General features: G+C 43.7%; 1 protein-coding gene across 1 annotated transcript in view; it reads left to right on the top strand.

Moving 5' to 3' along the window:
* The window catches only part of SNX25 (sorting nexin 25), a 148,839-nt gene that overhangs the window by 89,580 nt on the left and 38,018 nt on the right, over positions 1-21,241 (top strand). Inside the window, exons 8-10 of the mRNA XM_014594848.3 lie at positions 6,813-6,944; positions 11,238-11,513; positions 19,991-20,146. Of these exons, the coding sequence (XP_014450334.2) occupies positions 6,813-6,944; positions 11,238-11,513; positions 19,991-20,146 (564 nt within the window). The remainder of the gene's footprint in view (positions 1-6,812; positions 6,945-11,237; positions 11,514-19,990; positions 20,147-21,241) is intronic.

Here is a 21,241-nt window from a genome sequence, read left to right as displayed (position 1 = left end):
AAGATGGTGACTTCCAGAAGAATACATTTTGAATTGTATATATTGTATTCCCCTCGTGTACTATAGTCATGATAAATATTTAATAGCCCAGGCAAAAAAATCAACTCTCTTGCCCTGTACCATGATGAATCATAATTAAAATATTAATGATATTTTTATTTCCCACCCCCTTAGTGTTCTTTTAAACTGTGAATTTCCAAGAATAGGCAGGGCTCTGCATGTGAAGTTCAGGGGTGGTTTATTTTTTGTTTTTGTTTTTTTTGTGCAAAATTTAGACTTTATGTAAACAATGTATCCTAAAATGCCATTTTTACTAGTTCTTATTTTTTACTTGAAGTCCTGAATTTCTGTGTCATCTTGGCTGATATCTATAAGAATTGCAATAGTTGGTAACCTTTAGCCTGCAGAGCCATTTGATCTGGCCCACAGATGTGGGACTTCAGTGGTGTTTAGAGGCAGGGGCTTCACTAGTGGGAGTTTACCGTGCACTGCCTTGGAAACAAGTGGGCTAGGGACAGACATTCAAAAAGCCCGAGCCTGAATTGATTCAGTCTTTGCAGGTTAGTCTAATCCAGGGGCGGGCAATAATTTTGGGCGGAGGGCCGCTTACTGAGTTTTGGCAAGCCATCGAGGGCCGCGTGATAGGCAGCCAGGGGCAGATAAATATTAATTTTAAAAAATTTTTAGGGGCCCACAGGATAGATAAAATGGCCTGGTGGGCCATATCCAGCCCCTGGGCCGCATTTTGCCCACCCCTGATCTAACCTGTGTTGATTGAACTGATTTGCAAGTGAATAGACATTCTCTTTTGATTCCAGAAATGCAGCCACGTGCTTGCAGTGGCTCAGGATAAAAGCTGGAGAACACTAGAGTGAGCCCTCCCTTCCCTTTTGCAGCAGCCCCAAGGCTGGAGAGAAGCTGACCTGGGGGGTGTGGCCAGGCCCCCTGGCAGGCTGCTAAGTATGATTGGGGAGAGGTTTAAACCCCCAGTCTGGCCTGCAGGGACCCCAGCCAGGGTGTGCCTGGAGTGGGGAGGGGGGAAGCAGCACTTGCCAGACTTGTCCCCGAGTGGGGTGGGGCATGGCTAGACATGGGCCAACCAGTGCCTCAGGCAAAGGGGGGCAGGGAGGGGGATTAAATTCCCCTGTCTTTCCTCTCAGGCATGGGCACAGGGGACCCAGCTGGGGTCTGCCCAGCTTTCCCCCCTACTTGGTGCTTGCCTGGGGCTGGGGCTGCAGGACTGAGCCAGGCTGGCCTTCGGGCACTGCTGAGGGCAGATGTGGAGGGGCTGGCCCAGGCTGGGCTGTGGGGGCTGGTCCCTTCCCAGCAGGCTGTGGCAGTGAGAGCTGTGCGGGTGGATTGCTCCTGGCTCCCTGCTCCCAGGCTGGGCCAGGCTGTTATGGAGCTACAGCTGGGTGGGAAGGGCTGCAGGGGGTCGCCAGGCCCTTCCCAGTCAGCTGTGGCTCCGTGACAGCCTGGCCTGTTGGCACAGATGGTAGCTGGCTGGGCAGCAGCGCGGAGGCAATCCCACTGCAGCTGCAGTCAAGTGCCTTAGCAGCCAGACTGGCCATGTGGGATGTGTTAATTGTGCCCACAGCTGCCCAGGCCAACTCAGAACTGCCAGCAGGCAAGGAGCCCAGCAGCCGCCTGCCACGGGGGCTCATGTATCCGTCACCCCCCCTACCCCTCCGTCACCTATGCAGCACCCAGCCGGCCATAGCCACACCAGAAGATGTGCACACCTGGGGCCAGTGGGGCTGTTCTGTCTCTTTCACCTCCAGCTGCCCCTGTGTCACCCCTGCCCCTGACACGCTGCTTTAGGTGGGCAGGCAGGAAGCTTGAACCCAGCAGTTCTGCCCAGCGCATGGAGCTCTGTATCCAGCTGCTGGTTACTTTCCATCCTCTCCACCCGCCTGGTGCGATGAGCAGCCCCTGTGGGCACGTGCGGGGAGCAGATGGAAGATGGCCAGGAGCTGAGGCGGATTTCCATGCACTGGGCAGAAGCTGCCAGGCTGAAGCTTCCTTCCCACCCCCCTCCCCCCCCCGGGGTGGTGCAGCAGGGGCAGAAGTGGGAGAAGGTGGAGCCAATGGAGGCAAGGGGAGCACAGCAGCACCTGGACGGCTGCAGCTGCACTGAGAACAGTCCCATCAAAGCTGTGCACTGGCCGGGGCTGGCAGGGCTGTTCTGCTCCCCTTACCTCCAGCTGCGGCTCCTGCTCCTGCTGCACTGCTCCAGGTGGGTGGAAGCTTCAGCCTGGCGGCTTCTGCCCAGTGCAGGGAGATCAATTTCTAGCTCCCGGCTGCCTTCCACCCACTCAGTCTGGCTGCAGGGCTGCTCAGTGGGCAGAGTGGATGGAAGGCAGCTGGGAGCTGGAGCCAGAGCTCCTTCCACAGGGCAGAAGCCACCGGGTTTAAGCTTCCCACCTGCCTACCCAGAGTGGCGCGATGGGGCAGGGGAGGCAGCCAGTAGCAGGACCTTGAGGCGAGGGAAACAGAACAGCCCTGCTGGCCCCAGCCAACGCACAGTGTCCGGTGCGGCTGCAGCCGGCTGGGTGCTGCACAGTGATGGACAGGGGGCAGGGGGCACAGCAGCAGAGGCAGAAATGTGAGCCCCCTGTGGAGGGCGGTTGCCGGGCTTTGGGCCCTCCAGCGCCTCCGAGTTGGCCCAGGCAGCTGCAGGCATGATTAACACATCTCACGCGGCCAGTCCAGCTGCTGCAGTGGTGTTGCCTCTGTGCCATTGCCTGGCCAGCAGCTACCTGTGCCTCCAGATGATGCTGTCACAGAGCCACTGCCGGCTGGGAAGGGTCCTGGCCCTACGGCCCAGCCTGACTGGCCTCGCCGGGCCCTTCCCAGCTGGCTGTAGCTCTGTGACAGTCCAGCCAGGCCTGGGCGTGGGGAACTGGGAGCAATCTGGCCACACAGCTCCCAGCTCACACCGCCCCAGCCTGAGCTGCAGCAGGCTGGGAAGGGCCCTGCTCTTGCGGCCCAGCCCGGCTGGCCCCTCCGCGTCTGCCCTCAGCAGCACCCACGGGCCGGTCCACTTCAGTCCCGCAGCCACAGCCTCAGCCATGGGCGAGGCAGGCAGATCGTGGGGCCATCGTAGCCAGCCAGCTCTGACCACACTCTCCCCCTTGCCACTGTAGTGGGGAGAGGGTAGGTTACCCTGACAGGGGCTGCTCCACCCGGCCAGGCAGACCCCATCTGCAGTTCCCAGAGGGTGGGAGAATAAACCTCCTCCATGCCCCTTTAGCCTTAGGGGGCCATGCTGGGCTGGCTCTGGGCACGCTCTTGCCCCTGCTCCAGCTAGAGAGCAGAGGGGCATGGCTAGCCCTGCTCTCTGGAGCAGACAGCACAGCCAAGCCCAGGGCTGAAAAGCATGCTGGAATGCTGGGGGACTCTGGGTTAATTTAAACTAGGAATGGGTCTGGGACAGAAATTGCATAAACCAGGTTGACCCAAAGATACTACATTCAACCAGGTTTATCTTAAACCAGTTTCAGCCATTTTGAAACTGGTTTATGTGCACTGAACTTCTGTTGTGTTACAGGTTTAAACCAGTTTCTGATCCCTTAAATTGGTTTATGTGCATCTTCTGTTTTTGTATGTACTTTACTCCTCCCATTTTGGCTATTAATTATTCTTCTAGATTAGACTGATTGAATGGAGTTTTATGAAGGGAGTTTATAGCTAATCCTAAAGACCAGTCGTTGAAATGTCATGTTTATATTCTCTTACTTGACATTCTGATCGTCATTGCTGCAAGAAAAGCCTTTTTCCCGCTTAAGCAAGTGGATTGATGAGGATTTATCAAGTGAGCTCCAAGAGACAGGTCATTAAATATGTGAATAGTTTTTAATGCAAGAACCAGCTTCCAGAAGATTATAGTTTAAAAAACTGAAGGAAAGAGAAAGTGGCACATCCTTGTCAGTTAGAAATTGCTGAGGCAAACATGAAGCACTTGGCCCAGAGTTGAGGAGTTTAGCACAGACAAAAAAGTAGTCAACTACATTTATCGAGGAATCATTTCATAAATAAACTTCAAATTGTTGATGATATGGTGGTGAAATAAAGACCATAATCACTTTTGTCTTATGCCCTTGGAAGTGGTTCTTCCATTGTCTTGAGTACTTGAGCCCTGCACTTTCCAATATGTCCACATCTTTTGTAAAGTCAGGAGGAGAGCCCCAAAAAATTTATTAGAGATCTAGAAAGCAGGTGAGACCCTGTTTCCCTGAGCACCTCCCAGAGTAACAAGGAATAACGGCCACAAGTTGATTGAGAGTAGGTTTAGACTAGACATCAGGAGGCGCTAATTCAGTCAGGGTGGCCAGGATCTGGAACCAGCTTTCAAGGGAAGTGGTGCTGGCTCCTATCTTAGGGGTCTTTAAAAGGAGGCTAGATAATTACTAGCTGGGGTCATGCGAACCCAGTATTGTCTCCTGCTCAGGTCCCTTCTGACCCTACACCTATGAACCTATGAAAGCATGACACATGAGGAAAGATTGGAAAAACTGGGATTCAAATACAGAGACAGCTGTTATAAGTAGGGTGGTGATTGATAGTTCTTTTTCTATTCAGAGGCTAGGACAAGAAATAATTGGTCTTAAATTGCAACAAGGGAGATTTTGGTTAGATTCAGACTAAGAGGGTTGTTAAGCACTGGAACAAATTGCCAAGAGGTTGTGAAATCTCTGTCAATGGAAATATTTAAGTACAGCTTACATAAACATTAGCCTGGGATAGTTAGATAAGGATGGTGGTGCCTTGAGCAGAGGGTTGTTGGAGTAGATGACATAAGGACTCTTTCAGGTCCAAATGCCAATTTTTTATGTGGGCTAGTGCCATTAATTAGGGCTGTTAAAATGACAAACTTTTTTTTTTTTTTTTTTTTTCAGCTACTGAACTAGTTTATGTATTTTTTAATTCATGTAATGGTAGAATTAGCCATGTAACACTGATGTCTTCGCTTGTAATGTGCTACTTGTAATGTGCCACTCTGCTCTGATAGAAACTCTAAGCATGATAGTAATAAGTCCTTAGTGGTCTAGGAAAATGGACCAGCTGACTTGTGCTTAGGCATGCAGCTGCTTTACATCAATGTCATGGGATCACTGGCCCTCTGTTTTACTGTGCCTGGACCAGAACTGCTCCAGTGCAATGAAGTTAGTAAAGGCTGCTGTAGCAAAAAATGATTTACAAATCTCAGTGTGTGTTCTTGTAAGATTAAACAGCTCAGGATCTAGGTTCTGTTATAACAATTAGCAATATAGTCGGTGTAGCCCATCCTAAATAGATTTAAAACTATTCACAGCCTAACATCTCTTCTTGACCCAATGCTAGCTTTATCAATGATTGAGAATAAAAATGTACAATAATTTGCTTTAGATCAGCTTTTCTTCTCAGGGCCTTAAAATGGCTTTTCAAAATCTCTCTTGAAAACAAAAAAAAAATACAAATACTGTTTGAAGACTGGGAACTGCAATCATTTCAAAATTATGAACAAGATTTTTTTAGAATTTTTGGTGTGTTTATGAAGGTTATGAATCAATTCTCTTCAAGGAGGCTAAGTGAACTGAGTACAAAACATCCAGATTAACTACAGAAATCTTTTCATACAAAATTATGGATTATATTTTAGCTAATTTCCTACAGATAAGACATACTCTGGTATTTTGCTAATTAATGTCATAATGTGGTTAATGACACAAGATGTTTGGAATTAGTCTGGGTATGCTGGAAGAGAAACCATTATAAGGAGTGTCATTGGAACTAGATGCTGCAGTTAAAACCCAATTTATATACCCCAAATTCCTATAAACATCAAACTTAAATGAAATTTTGGACAGTGTCTTAAGAAGTGCAGTTCCATGAACCTAGGAGTTGCAGGTGTCTTACCCAAAACTATCCCTGACAGGGACGGTGGCGGCAGCAGCTGCTGCTGCCACATGCTCTGTGCACTGGTGAATATACGTCTATGCTCCAGTTGCTGCTTCTGCAAGAGCAATGCTGTGAAGCTGCTCTTGCTGCCTCCATGAGGGTGGGGAACGACTTTTGGCACCCCTTCAAAGTTGGCCCCAGGGGCTGATGCCATTCTCTGGTCCTACTTAAGCTACTGGTTTTGGCTGTGAAAGCTGGTTACGCTTGTGTGAACCTTGAACATTACTTTGTAGAGAATAAGATAATTTCCTTTATTTTGAATCTAGGGGTCCAATGCATTTGCTTTCCTCAAAATGCACACAATTTCAGTCTGTCATGACTCTTGAATGGTGAAGATTAGAATTGATAAAATCCATTTGAGTGGAGTGATTTGTCAGGGGGGTAAGGAGTGAATGATGCATGTGTCCAAGATTTTTTTTTTCTGTCTTGGTCACAATATGGCTACAAGTGCGTCTTCCAAAGATGGAAATTATGGGAATGCCATATATAGATGGGCAATTCCTTCTTCATCACCCCATCTAAAATGGGCATAGTCCCCATTGATTAGGCAGTAGCAGCTGCTTCTCTTTTCAGGTTTGCATTCTAAGAGGAGGAGGTTTCTCCTACAGTTTAACAGTGGTCAGCACCAGGTTAGCTAACCTAATTAAAACCAGCTGTTAGCAAGGGGGAATTTTGTGTAGACCATCTTTTTCATGTTGCTTTTATAAGGACTTTTCAGCATACCTGTTATCCCTAAACCAATTATGTGTGGCCATTTCAACATGAGGATTTGTTACCGTGTATCCACTTAAACTGGTTATAACCAGTTGCTGTCAATAAATCTCATCTAATTAGCTTTTCGATGTTTTACTCTTGATTTTTGCCTTTTACAGATTCTTCAGTTTGAGGACATTTTGGCCAATCCGTCCTACCGAAAACACTTTCGTGTATACATGGAGAGGATGGATAAGAGGGCTTTAATTAGTCTTTGGGAATCTGTAGAGTATTTGAAGAATGCTAACAAGGTAAGAGTAGTGACAAATGCATGAATGAGGGCTTGTTAATGAAATAGACTTTACACGATGAGACTTTGCTGCTAAATTAATAAGAAATTGCTTCCATGTTAACATTTTCTTTTTTTCATCAGTCTAGAAATTAGCACTGCTCCTACTGCACAGATTGGGACTAGACAATTTATTATGTCAACCTATTTATGTCATTGCCCTGGTTTTTAGAATTCCTGTTTTAGGTGCCTTTCTTAATTCATAGTGAAATATTTGCAGGAATATGCTGAATTTTATTTATAACTATTCCTACCTCACTACTAGGTCAGTTATTATGATGTATCTAGTTTAGGGGCCTGGATGCACAGTGCATTAACACTGGTGTAACATCAGTGTACAAAGCAGATAAATGACCCAGGACAGCTGTAGTATATGCTGTTGTAACTCATCACTACTAAATGGTTTTGGGGAGCAGGTAATAGCTTGTTTGTATTGAGCAAATGGTTAGTCTTGGACAAGAGCTAATGCATGATACTTGTACTGTAGTGTTATCCTAGTTTTTCCTGATATAACTCTATACCAGATCATAATAAGATATACCAGAATAGGCCCAATTTCCTGCCCTCCCTAGCTATTACCTTGTCCCTAGTCCATTATAAATAAAATATATAAATATAAATAAAAGGATATGGATAAATATAAATAAAAGGATATTTACTCTGTATGACTGTATTTAATTCATATAAAAAGAGGTTTGCTTGTTTTTCCTTTAAGATTCCTCCTTGCTGTCATATGAGTAGTGTCATTAGTTTTTCTAATAAAAAAGTAGTGTATCTACTGTTAGGGGAAGAACAGTATACTATAAAATCTGTATTCTGGGGTCTGCTAATAGCAGGGTATGTAGATGCATAAATGGAGCTAGGAAAATATCACTTAAATTTACAAGAAGCAGCTTTGAAAAATGGTGAGAACAAGCGTGCTAGGTTTATTTGTTGTTTGAATTTTGGGGCAGCCAGGTTTATAGTTGTGAACTTGCTTGGTAAGGCTTTCTGGATTCATATCAAAATGAACTATGACTTTTCACTAAATATCACTTGTTATTCACTGTCATTTTATTAGAATGCTGTTTTGGTTGGTTTTTTTTTTTTTTATTCAACAAGTTGAGTAGGAGAAACAATACCATTTAGCTTGGGCTACATACAAACATTTATTTATACTGGAAGAAATATCTTCAGGTAGGAAAATAGCCTGGGAGCTGGACTGTTCAAATGTTCCTCCAGCCCCATGGCTGGCGAGCTTCACAGACAAACTTTTCAGCCAGGAGGCTCTAGGAGGCTGCTTCCTGAATCACTCCTGCCCGTAAGGCAGCTCATTAATTGACAGTCTGTCCTCCACCCTGCCTAGGAAGGGGGCAGGCTGTCAGGTGGCATTCCCAGAAGGGTTACAGCCCTGGAAGGGTTCTAGCCCTGGGAGAATGCCCCCTACCACCCCAGTTGCACCAGTCGACTGATTGGCAAGAGAGTGGGTGGGCATTCTCCCATGATAGGAATCCTTCCAGCTTTCCCCTACAGGAGAATAGCTCCACTCCTTGCAGGGTGAATATGATTTAAATCAAATAGATTTAAATCACGATTTAAAGCAGTGATTAGGAAGGCTCCATTCAATTATTGTTTTCTACAAAAAGTGCATTCTTGTTGTTTGATATCCTTTATTCATTTAACTTCTTGAAAATTTACACTTTTAGAGAAAGGTAAGGGCTTGACTGTGTACACAAACTTGTAGAGAGCAATAGGGGAGATGAGTGGGTAATCAGGTCTGTCATCTCTCATAACCATATAATGCTGTTAACAAGGATGTTATCTTTGGAGATGACAAACTCTCCCTGTGCCTGAAGAAGGTTGTTTGTGCCTGAAAGCTTGCAAAGAACAATTTTTCCAACTATTCAGTTGGTTTAATAAAAGATACCACATCCACCCAAAGAACCTTGTCTGCCTCTGATCTCTGGAGACACAAATCTACAGTTTGAGACCTGAAACTAATCATCACGGAGATGCTTAATGGGATTTTCTAGACTGAGCACCGAGTCCCATTGGGTACAGAGGTTTTCTTTAGTAATCTATAGAGGAGCTTCTGGGAACCCCATAGGATTGGGCCTATAATATAGTCCATGGCCTGTTGTGACCTATTTATAAAACTTATTAAAAAGGTTATATTAATATCCTGTCTGAAATGGTATACAATTAGAAGTTATAATCCCTATTCCATGATGATATCTTTAAGCTTTAACCTATCTCAAATTAAAACTATCATTATATGTTTATTTTTTTCAAAAGCACCTTTAAAATAAAAAAAATACATATAAAGAAATCTGATTTAAATAAAAATCTGATTTTTTTTATCATTGATTTTTATGCAACTTGATTCCTTGAATTCCTCCAGACTGACCTGGAGGAGTGCAGGAAGGCCAAGGGATACACTCAACTGTCACAGGAAGGGGATCCTTAGTGCAGGGGCACAGCAGCCTGCTCCAGACTAACCCAGGCAGGGCCATTTTGCTGTGGTGGCAAGAGTCCCAAGCCTTGCCACTGGTGCAGCAGCCTGTCTCGCCCTATTCTGCTTCTGGACAGCAAGGGAAAGCTGGCAGGACTGGGAGCTGGGCTTGGGGAAAGTCTCTGCATGCCAGGCTGCTGGCCCCTTCAGCTTTTAAATTGCTCTCTCTGCTGTTCAGCTGAGTAGCAGGGGAGACATGGGGAATCTGTGGGGGTTTGGGGCCCAGGCTTGGGAGGCTTTCTTCAAGAATGACTCCTGGTCCCTGCAGTTTTTAAATTGTCTCCTTTTAGCTCAGCTGAGCAGTGAGGTGGGCATGCAAGGGGAAGTCAGTGCAGCCAAGAGCTGCTGCCCATGCCAGATTTTCAATTGCCACCCTTGCTGCTCAGCTGAATGGGGAAGATGTGGTCTTCACTTGGTACCAGGCTGCCAAACAGAGGGAATGGCACGGCAGAGCCTCTGTTAGCTTCTTACACTGAGAACTCTGGTGTGAGAAGTAAGCATGGAGCACTTAGGTGTGCTCCTCCCTTCCTCTTCTGTAGATGGGCAGGAGGAGAGCAGCTGCCCCCATACCTTCTCTAGACTAGGGTGACCCTGATCTTGGAAAGGCTTGGAAACCTTTCCCCCAGCTCCACCCTTCTTGTCCCCAGGAAGAGTTAAGTTGGAGAAAAGTGTGCAGATGTTTGGTGTCCCAGGAAAAACGGGGAGCAATTTAACCGTAATTGTCCCTGGGTTATTTTTTGCCTGGAGTGGCTACTTTTGGTGCTCAAGGAAAAAAAAAACCTTGAGCATCTGTTTTCTACCAGGAGAATGGTAGTTCTCCTGGTAGAAAGTGAGTAACTTCAGCTGGTGTTAGTTGATGCCATGAATAATGAGCAGTATAAGACATGGTTGGAATGAATAGTTACTGGATGACTACAGACTGTGGTTTGTCCGTAAAACATAAGTATCTAACACACACACACACAGAAATTGTTTGTGTACAGCTCAGAAGTGCTGCTAATTACTCCCAGACCTATTAACTATGATGGCCTTGTGTGTTTTAATGCCCTGACTCATGTCTACTCATTTTAAAAGGAGTTCTACGTTTTATGCTTATGATGGTCCATGGAACTCTTTTTCTACTTGATACCTGGGTCATCTGACACCATCAGGGAAATGGTTGCAGATTAATCTCCCTACACACTCTTTTTTTTTCCTTTTTATTTGGTAGCGTAATTTTTTTTTATCCCTGTACCCTCTTTTGTGCACACTGGAAATGTGTGTCTATATGTATCCGTGCACATATATATTATGGTGTTTTCTCTCAAAAAAAACAAACCCCAACCACTGTTTATAGTTATATGAAAAACAAAATATTTTGTGGGAAGAGAATTTGTTTGCCCAGTTAAAGCTAGAAGCTAAGAAAACTATCATAATGGCACGTTCCTTCTGTTCCTTCTGTTTTATTTAAAACAGTAAGCAGAGTGCAAGTATGGTACACAGTCCTTTAAATATGATACAAAATTTGATGCACATAATTCATGTAGAGATTAGTGCTTATTAGGGCTTGGCAGATCCTCTGTTTTGCAAACTTATGTCACCTGTAAAACTGACAGCTCTGCATGGGTGCACAAGCAAAGCAGCTGAGATGTGTACTTACCTGCCTATACATGAGTTTAGTTAGTTCAGCCTTTTTCATATTAAATGCATGAGGATTTTGAGGACTGATATGTATTTAAAGGTTTGTTTTTTGTTTGTTTTTCACCGCACCCCTTAATTTCTCAGACTGAAATACCTCAACTGGTGAGCGAAATTTATCAAAAATTTTTTGTGGAAAGCAAAGAAATCCCTGTGGAAAAATCACTTTACAAAGAAATACAGCAAAGCCTTGTGGGTAATAAAGGCATTGAGGTATTCTATAAAATTCAGACTGCTGTTTATGGAACCCTGAAGGATAGATACTACCCCTCGTTCATCGTCAGTGATTTGTATGAGAGGCTGATTATGAAAGAAGAAGAAAGAAGTGCTGTTCAACTAACTGCTGAGGACAAGCATGGAGTGGTGAGTCAGATCTCCAATTCCTGCTGCTTACGTTACTGGTGGGTGATCTGGGAATAAAACTAAGGAGCATTTCCTAATTTCATGTTCTGCATTGATCTTTCTTTCTTTGATCTGTTTTCTAGTTGCTGCTGCTCCTCCAAACATGACAAAATTAATCCCTGCATAGGTGCTGACTCCATGGGTGTTCTAGGGTTCAAGCACCCACTGAAAAAAAGTGGACGCTCAGCACCCACAAAGCTGCCTGCAGATGTAAAAAAAATTAAAAAAAGAAAAAGAAAAAAACCCATGCTTTATCAGAAGTAGCAGCGCGTTACTTCAACCCAGCTCTGTAGTGTCTGTAAAGATTGGGCGCTTCAGCAAGGGTTTTTGGTGCTTTTAACTAAAGCTGATTCAATCAGCAATTAGATAAAAGTGCCAAAAACCCCTCACTTAAAGCACCTAATCTTTACAGACACTGCAGAGCCGAGTAGAAGTAACGTGCACTGTGTTTCTGCTGAGTTAAAGTGCTGATTTTGGGGTTTTGTTTTTTTTTTTAAATGCCTGCAAGCATCCACCAGCAAAAATAAAAAGTCAGAGCCTAAGGATCCATGCTTCATTTTTTTTTCAGGGACTTAAAGCTATGGTAGCATGCGCACAGCAGAGGCCTTTTTCTAAGTTACAAGGACGCATAGTGTTTGTTGCTTAAAAAGGAAAGTATTTGTCCAGCTCTGCTGAGTCTATTTTGAGAGTGTTGTCTTTGTATTTTATAGTTACCAAGTACAGTTTTCATTCTTTGATCTAAAAGAGAGAAATCTGAGCGCATCTGTTTTTGGGTAGTCACTGGGTTGTCTTTGGGGCAGTTGTTAAGCACAATGCAAGCACAAAATCGTCATAGTAATAGTGAAACTCAGCATTATCATGTATTATTATGTATCCCCAGTTGTTTTCATGTTGATTTTTTTGTTTTATTTTGATCAGTATGACAACACTGAACACGTGATAAAATGTTTTATAAAAGATACAGTCCTTAATTGAATGAGAGATAATATCTTTAAGATGGCTGAATAGTTGGACTTTGTTAAATTAGCAAAAGCTTATCGAGGCCTTCTGGGTTTCCAAACGTTTCAGATTTTTTGATGTGATCTCTTATGCTCTTTAGAAGCTGAGTTGTGCTGTTCTATGAAGGAAGTGAAGATGCACTTTCATTTTGTTTTAAGGTGATGATAATTGGTGAAATAAATGATTTTTAAGTCAGCAATGAAATTGACTATTATTATTATTATTATTATTATTAATAGTCAAATTTATTACTAGTTATAGGGGTCTGTTAAAACAACTGAAATACGGTGAACTAAAATAACTAAATTTGTTACTTTCATAAATGGGATACTTTCACAAGTCCTAATCTATAAAGCCTTAAATAGCTGCAGAATATAGATACTAAAAAAAGCATAAGAGGGAGAGAAAAAGTAGTGTTTGAGAGTTTTTATACAGGTGTCGCAGAGCACTGGGGTGCCCTGCTCCTAGAGAGGGGAAACTGCTGGGGAAAAGAGCCCTAGCAGGGAATAAGAGCCCACCTGTGGGTTGCCAGGGCAACTGGAGGCAGCAAATGACCCACACCTGACAGCGGTTAGCTGGCTGTAAGGGGCAAGGCCTGGCTCTTATAAAGCCCAGGGCTGAGGCCAGGCTGGCAGTTCCCTGCCAGCATCCAGACAGAGAGGAGCTCCTGAAGCTAAGATGCGAGAACCGCTGGTACTACTCAAGCCGAGTAAAGGATGGTGGCTCCGGGACACTGGGGCAATGTTGTTATAGCCAGGCGGCCTTAAGTTAAGTTGTAGCCAAGAGGCTTGTGTTTGCTTTGTTGTTGGGTAGTACACCGGTGGTTTGGGTGAGGCTATAAGGGGTTGAAGGAGGCCTCAGGGGGAACCCACAGTGGCGTGGGGACCCCAGCGCCAGTGAGGACACAGTATCCTCAAAGGGGCCTCACAGCGGAGTGTGAGGACCCTGGCGCCCAGGAGGGCGCAGCATACGGAGTGTATAGACCCCAGCCCTAGAGAGGGGCACTTTTGAGAAGCCCGAGTGTGGGCACAGCAAGCCCCAGATAGGGGGGCAGCACGTTTGAGAAGCCCAAGTGTGGGCACGGAGAACCCCAGAAAAGGGGCAACATTATTGGAAAGCCCAAGTTGGGCACAGCAAGCCCCGGAGAGGGGAGCGCCTTATCGAGAAGCCCAGTGCGGGCGTGGCGAGCCCCAGAGAGGGGGCGTTATCGAGAAGCCCAGTGCGGGCGTGGCGAGCCCCAGAGAGGGGGCGTTATTGAGAAGCCCCAGTATGGGTGATGGCGCAGAGAAGACCCCGAGAGAGGGCGAGGAGAGCCCCAGGAGGGGGCGGCAGTGTATGTAGAGAGAGAGATAGTGACAGTCCAACGTCCATTCCAACTGCGAGGCTTGGGGCATGGTATAAGGAGTGGTTGGAGCCATGCATAGCCCATAAGGCTAGGGTGCCCCAAAGCGCCCATTTGCAGGACAAGACCCACAAGGAGTCCGGGAAACCATGGGGTCTGAGTCAACATAGAGACGTGTCCGAGAGGGTGTAAGACAGCCTCCCAACTGATTTAAACCATCAAAGATGTGGCGGGCGAGAAACAGAGGGTGCCCTTGGGCCAACTAGGCACGGAGAGGGGGCCTTAAGGAGATCACAGCCCTCCTGTAGGACCCCGCCATGACAACAGGTTATATTTCAAATGAAGATAAAGCATTATAGTATATCTGAATCTTAATGTTTTTTATTAATTTCACAGAGAAGCTCATTTTAATGCTATATTAGAGGATAATGTTAGAAAACAAAGTAAGGCTACAATTGAAGATATTAAAAAATTAAATTGAGAATACCGTAAAGAGATGTTTTTCCCCCCCAAATGATGGCTCTCCTGGGCCAGATTTCTGTAGCAGCAATCGTTATAAACCGATTCAGCAGCTAAATGAAAATAACTAGTACTACTTCTTGTCCAAGAATCTCGAACCCTTTTTGCAAACATTTAATGAATAAATCCCAATATCAATCCAGTTGTATTAGTATCTTTGGTTTGTAAGTGGATAAGCTAAGAAACAAAAAAGTTAAAGGCCAAATGTGGGCGCTCAAACAGGAACTTAGAACCTGGATGTATTGAGATGCATTCCACAATCCTAAAAGCTTTCAAACATTTTTTAAAAATGTTAGACTTGCAGATGTATCAATTAAATATAATTGAAAACTCTTAAAATATTGTATTCTATCTGTTCTACCTATTAGGAAAAAAGAAATAATTTTGAGAGAGAAACTGTTTTAAGCAAATGCTATTGATGCACAATTCTGCAGCATATTCCTTCTTTGAACATTTGTTCCTCCCTCAAATTGTTTTTGATAATGGATTCAAGAACCCTGCTGCACATGTTTCTTCCCCTTCTTGATGCTCAGCTTTATATGCTTTAAATAATCTGGAGATGGTAGGCACATCAAGGGTGTGTCCTGGGGATCCAAGCAGTCACCAGGATTTTCAGAAAACACTGTTGTTGTATAGCCCAGAGAAATCAAATGATTAAACACTGCCCCTTCCCGCCCGGGCCCCTCCCCCCCGCCCCCCCCCCCCCATCCCCAGTATTAATCGCCTAATATATTTTACCCAGAGCCTGACATACATAGCAATTTTTCTGGAGATACTGACATAACAATTCAAGAATAGCTCTCTCTCTTCTATCAGGTAATATCTATCTTGGATTCTTTCACAGTTTTTAAAATCTAATTCTTTAGCCTTAGCCTCAGGTGTCATTTTAAAATCTTGAGGGAATATATGCAGAATTTAAAGGCTGCCTCTGACATGAAATTTGGAAAGAGCAATATGCCAGCTATGCTGCAATGTGGAAAAGTCGTCTTTTTTTAACTGTTTATCACAAATTGATAACAAAGAGCGTACAATTAGAGCGCTTTTCTCTAACGTAGCCAAGCTAACTGCCGTCTGGTGTGTCTCAAGGGTTTTTAACTGAGAATAAGAAGGAATGAATCTTAACTCTAGAAGCTCCCCATGGGCTTTTAGATATGGGGAAAAATTGCATTGTTGACTAATGGCCTTTTGGCTTCATCTATAGTAAAGGATGCAACTGAGAAATCCATTTCCTCTAGCAGAATTGTTTGTTTCTGGAGTGTTTCATTCTCTTAGCAGAAGCTCATGGTTTCACTTTTTTAAAAATCCCTCTGGCTAGTAAATGCCTACTTTTTCCAAGACAGTGTGGGAGGCATGGGTATGTAGCACCTCTGAAAACTGAGTAAAAGACAGAGCTACAACATGGATAGAGGGCAAGAAGCACACCTTCTAAGTAAACCTATAATGTCTATAAGGGAGCCAGAGTGGTAGAATATACTTCACATCAAAGTTTGTTACAGAAATATAACAGATATGGCCAGAACTCTGCTTCTTTCCTTTCCCCATTTCCCACAAAGGCTGCAAACGGATGTCACCTTTGTGCCACCATAAAAATGTTTATGGTGGCACAAAGCTCAAGCAAACAGACATTCATGCCACTTGTTGTGCCACAAATGTCCAAATCCATGGCCACACGAATAGGTAGTAAATATCCGTGCCTCTTTTTTTGTGGCGGATGTCTGTTTTCTTTATAGTGGGAGAGTGTACACAGCCCAGAGCTGCCCATACTCTACCCACTGTGGGCAGGTGGGCCCTGACTCAGGACAGTGGGAATCATCTGTGTTGCCCAGTAAAGTGAATCACCTGTGCTGGGACACATCCCATGACAGCTGACTGCATTCCAAAGAAGATCTCTCTTTATAGCCTCAGTGTACTGTTGCCAGGATATAGAGAGAAATAAAGCTGTGGCCCTGATTTTGTGAGGCCTCTGCTGCTGGTGGAAATGCTAGTCAATCTGCCTTGCATTTGCCGTTCTCAATTGCAGGGACTTCTGTCCCTCTTTCCCTCCCCCCCCCCAATATATCCCTTAATACTGTATTTCCAATGTGTGGCCCACTCGGATTAGTATCTGCCAATGGCATAGTATCCTTGTCAGGATTCAATTTTTATCCATAAATGTTGATAAATAGTGAATTTACCTCACACTCTAACAACAAAACGTTTCCATCGTTAATAATCAAAATTTATAGAAAGAGCATGTAACAATAGGCTGCCCCTGTAATGTTCAGAGGGGTCTGGGTGGGGGAGGGGCAGACAGTGGCTGGGGATAGGCTGGGCAGTGTGTCTGCCCTGTCCCCTGCCTCCCCAGCTCAGTTCCTGCAAGGTGCCAGCCAGCTGCGCCCTCCCTTGCAAACTCAGACAGGAGCTGATGGAAAGAATGAGCTGTTGGTTGCAGGGAACAAATGCCACTGCCTCAGCTAGAGGTTTCCTTGCTGGGGAGCAGGGGGTGCCGTGGGGTAGGGACCTTCTCCTGGGCTGGGGGGCTGGGGGCAAAGGAGCTTCCCCTGTGCCTCCTGTGTACTGGCTCAGAGGAAGATGCAGGGGTGTATGGGGTGTGTGCGCACATGCCCCCACATCCCTAATATCGTTCAATCCTAAAAATTTAAATTAACAAAAAAAAATGCTTAAAAATAAGCATAGTTTTTTTTGATGGCTAAAATCGATATTTAAAAAAAAAATTAATTCTGCCAAGCCTGCATAAGTGCATGGATGAAAATTTTATTCATGATTCAGTTATCAGGATGCATAGTTTTCTGTTGTTTTTTGTTTTTGAAAGCTTATTAAAAGCCAAATCCTGCAATCTATACTCTCATTCTCCTCAGCTTAAGATGTCTTTGCCTGAACAGTGCTCGCAGCATGTAGCTAATTAGTGAAGAATTTTATACTATCACATTAATGTTTTCTGTCTGACAAACAGGAGTAGCAAAACATTCCATAGATGCTACTGGCAGCAGTCCAGTGAAGATGGCTATAATAATGCAAAGACTATTGCAAGTTCTTTGTCAAAATATATAGTGCTATGATGCAATTTGTAAACAAATGAAGACTTCATGAATAATGAACAGATTATCTTGAATTTATAAGGCAGTAATTATGTTTTTTCTAAGTCACTAGAGCACACCGCTTCTCTTCTTTTCAGAGGACTTATTTGAAGCTTTATGAATTAAGAATGTAAGAGAAACAAGTGTCTGCTTTAAGAACCAAACATTTTTGCCAAAGAGTTAATGCTAAAGGCAGCATATTACTGAAATAACTAGAACTTGTTTCGAAAGACTAATGTGCCAATAAAAACATAATTAGTTTTAGCATTTAACTTTAATTTTTACTTGACTATGGTGTTATCAAAAGTAATGGTCACATCTTTTATTATATTGTATAGATAAATGTTAAAAAAAAAATACAATCAATGCCTGTTATTAGTGGCATGTCTGTGACTTGACATCATAATGTTGCCAGGTGGATGAAGGTGGGGCAGGGGTCATACCTTGTAGAGGCTAATTGGCTGTTGCTTTTACAGTGTTATCTGAATAGATAAATGGCAGGAAAATGTTGCTGATAAGCAGTTGTTACTCTCACCAGATGTTGTTGCAGACTGTAATCAGTTTTAATATCTTGAGTTAAATCTAGTGATTCTAGTATTATTTGCTGTCTAAAAAGTATCTCAGGTGCTGAAAATAACAAGGTGTCATTCTCTGTTTCCCTATGAATACAGTTTCCTCTTTTTAATTGGTATCCTTTTGAGGCATTGTATTCTATTTGGCCAAAGTTAGTTAAACCTTACTCTTTCAGTGATTTAAATTATTTTGGTTGAGCTGCTTTCATGTTTTTCCATATCCATTCTTCACTTGTCATATACAGTCTGTTCTTCCGTGGTGATGTTCATTGAGTCCATGCATACTGTTCAGTGCTATTGTAGTACATCTCTATGTCAAGCGAGTCAAGTCTCGCTGAATTACTGCTGTACACATACACCTATGTGGACAAAACAGAAAAATTGGTGGGAGGAAACGGGGCCCAGAGTTGGAAGTTGGTTGTCCAACTTCACAGTAGTCAAGTGATAGAATTGAGAAAAGGATCCAGGTTTTTTAGACTGGAAGCTCTCTCATCTAAACTAATCTACGTCCGTATTTGAAGGATCAGATTAAGGATTGCTGGTCAATTAATGATCATATATGAAAACTGTGGTTTTGTAAAAACTTCCTAAAAATGTATAGAATTAAATACAGAATGAAACCCTTTTGTTTATTTAATTCAAAAGAAATTTTATTTTTTTCATAAAATTTTATAGAGCACTTTCCAGAGAGAGTCTATGCACATTTCTCGTAGGGTTAAATTAATCTGATTGCCACAGACAAAATTATATAAACCCTAAGAATTTAGAAAAGGGGTGGAGCCTCTTGAAGAGAAGGTGCAAATCGGGTTGCTTGTCTTCATTGGATCTCTAGGTCATCTTCCAAGATGGAGACAACCCAACTGGCAAGGGAAGATGGCATTAGTCATGATTGGTGGGGTGTGTAATGACCAGGTTTCCCAAAGGTGTAAACCTTTGTGCCTGACCATGCTTATTTTATGCCTATCGTTTGTATTGCATGAGAAGTGAATGTCCATGTGCTGATTCATTATAATACTAGGAGAAAATGAAACACACAGTCATGGTAATATATATATTATTGTACTTTTTAAAAGAAAAATATTAAACTTGTAAAACAGAAGTAAAATCCAGTCATAACAATAAATTATATTAAAAAGTTTCAGGTTAGTTCAGAATTTTTTAAAATTGATTTTATTTATAAAATTTGCACCCATTTACTTTTGTTATTCAGCTTCAGATGCACAGTATTCACTCAACTGCTTGCTGTTAAATACTGAGTGTAACCACCAAACTCCCTTCTATTTTCGTGTTAGAAATTTAGAGTCTTACTCTCACGCTGTAGCCTCAGTTGAAATCTCTATTCTACTACAAGAGCAGTGTAAAAGAGCCTTAATCTAACTGAAAATATTGTTGTCTGGGTACTTCTTAATTGTGTATTACATGATGGATATGGAGCTTTCAAAGACCTGTGAGTATAGGCGACACTTAGGGAGGAGCATGGGGCAGACACGTGCCCCCCCCGATTATTGGCTGCTGCCACCGGCTTCTGTGGGCAGTTGCTACTCTCCACCTACCTGCCTTCACCACCGCCACTGGCATCTGTGGGCAGTCCCCGCTCACTGCTTGCCTGCCCCCGCCCCCCTGCTGCTGCTGCCGCCGATTGCAGGCGCTAGCTGCTTGTTCCCGACGCTGCTGCCTACAAATGGTGCCCCCCCCTCCCCCCCCGCCCAGTCTTGGGAGGCACCAGTTGTTCATGTCTGTGAGAGAGAATCTACTGACGTGTACAGCATGCACTCCATACTTCTGGGTTTGTCTACAAAATTAGTTGTTTCTTTCGTATATGGGATATAAAGTGCAAATAATGAAACACGCATAGCAAACGCATAACAGGTTTACTCTTATTGTACATTAGCAATATGGATTGTTTGCTAACCAAATCTTTATTTCTAGAGCCGGAGTTGTGAAGAAGCTATTGATGAATGCAGCACAAGAATTAATGAACAGGCCAGTTATGCTGTAAATAAACTTCGCCAGCTAAATGACAAACTTGAATATAAGAGACAGGCTCTAAATTCCATATGTAATTCACCAAAACCCGACAAAAAGGTAACTTCACTGTTTTCAGTCTGTTTTTATTTCACTCAGTTGCATGATCCCAACAGTACACCGGTACTGTTCCAAAGCAGGCACAATTCCTGCTCCATGGAGTTGTATTCTAAACATACATTAGAGCAGTGGGAGCTAACCTTCTTGGTAGGTGTGCCACCAATTACCCCCGCAACATCCCTGAGTGCCATGCTAATCCTCTTCTCCTGCCTGGCCTGGTGTTCAGATTTCTGCTTCCTGCCCTATTCTCTGTATCCAGTCTTCTGCCCCACTTTCTGCTTCCTTGTGCTCTCTGCCTCATCTGTTCTTCTGTTTTCTGCCCTATCTGCCACACATACATCTGCACGTGCAATCCCTCACTGTCAAGGATGATTGTCTTCCATGATTGCTTTATCTGTAGGTCCAAAGATGGGCTAACAAGGCCAATCTTGGGTTGACAGACTCTGTTTCAATTCAGGCATGTGCTTCTGTGCAGGGTGGGTGGCTCCAGAGCCTGTCCACCACTGTGCTTATTGTCACCTCCTGGATCTACCATATGCCACATAGGCTGCCAAAGTGGCACCTATGCTGCAAGCATAAGAGCCTGAAAATGTTTCATTTAACTTTCTTCTATTTGGTAAATATGTTTTTTATGTGCATGTGCCTCACTCTTCTCCAGTTAAATGCTTATACAACCATAAGCAAAGAAGCCTGTTTTAGCTACTCTTGCTTCCCCAAAAGCACTGTGGCTTTGGGGATCTGGTTTGTTACTTAACTTGTGCTCCCTCTGCTGGCTTAAATGGAGCATGATAATACGTTTTCTTAATTAAAGAAAACATCCAAAAGAATAGCTAAATTGCTTTGCAAATTGCTATTTATAATCCAGAGGCCATTCTTTTACCACGCTGTCTCAAGGTGAAGGCAGGTGAAAAGTCCTACAGTACTGGAACAAAATGTGCCTTAACGTCATTGCTTTTAGTAGTGTTACACCAGTTCTATCTCAAATTATTATTTTTTTAGGTCTGAAGTGGTGGATCTTGATTAGATTCTGGCTAATGTTCAGATTCAAAGATGATTTAGTGCAGTGGTTCAGCTAAGAGCATGCCGGAGTTTTGA

The sequence above is a fragment of the Alligator mississippiensis genome, chromosome 2 (genome assembly GCF_030867095.1).
Source record: "Alligator mississippiensis isolate rAllMis1 chromosome 2, rAllMis1, whole genome shotgun sequence".
NCBI lineage: Eukaryota > Metazoa > Chordata > Crocodylia > Alligatoridae > Alligator > Alligator mississippiensis.
This window is presented reverse-complemented; position numbering and strand designations above follow the sequence as displayed.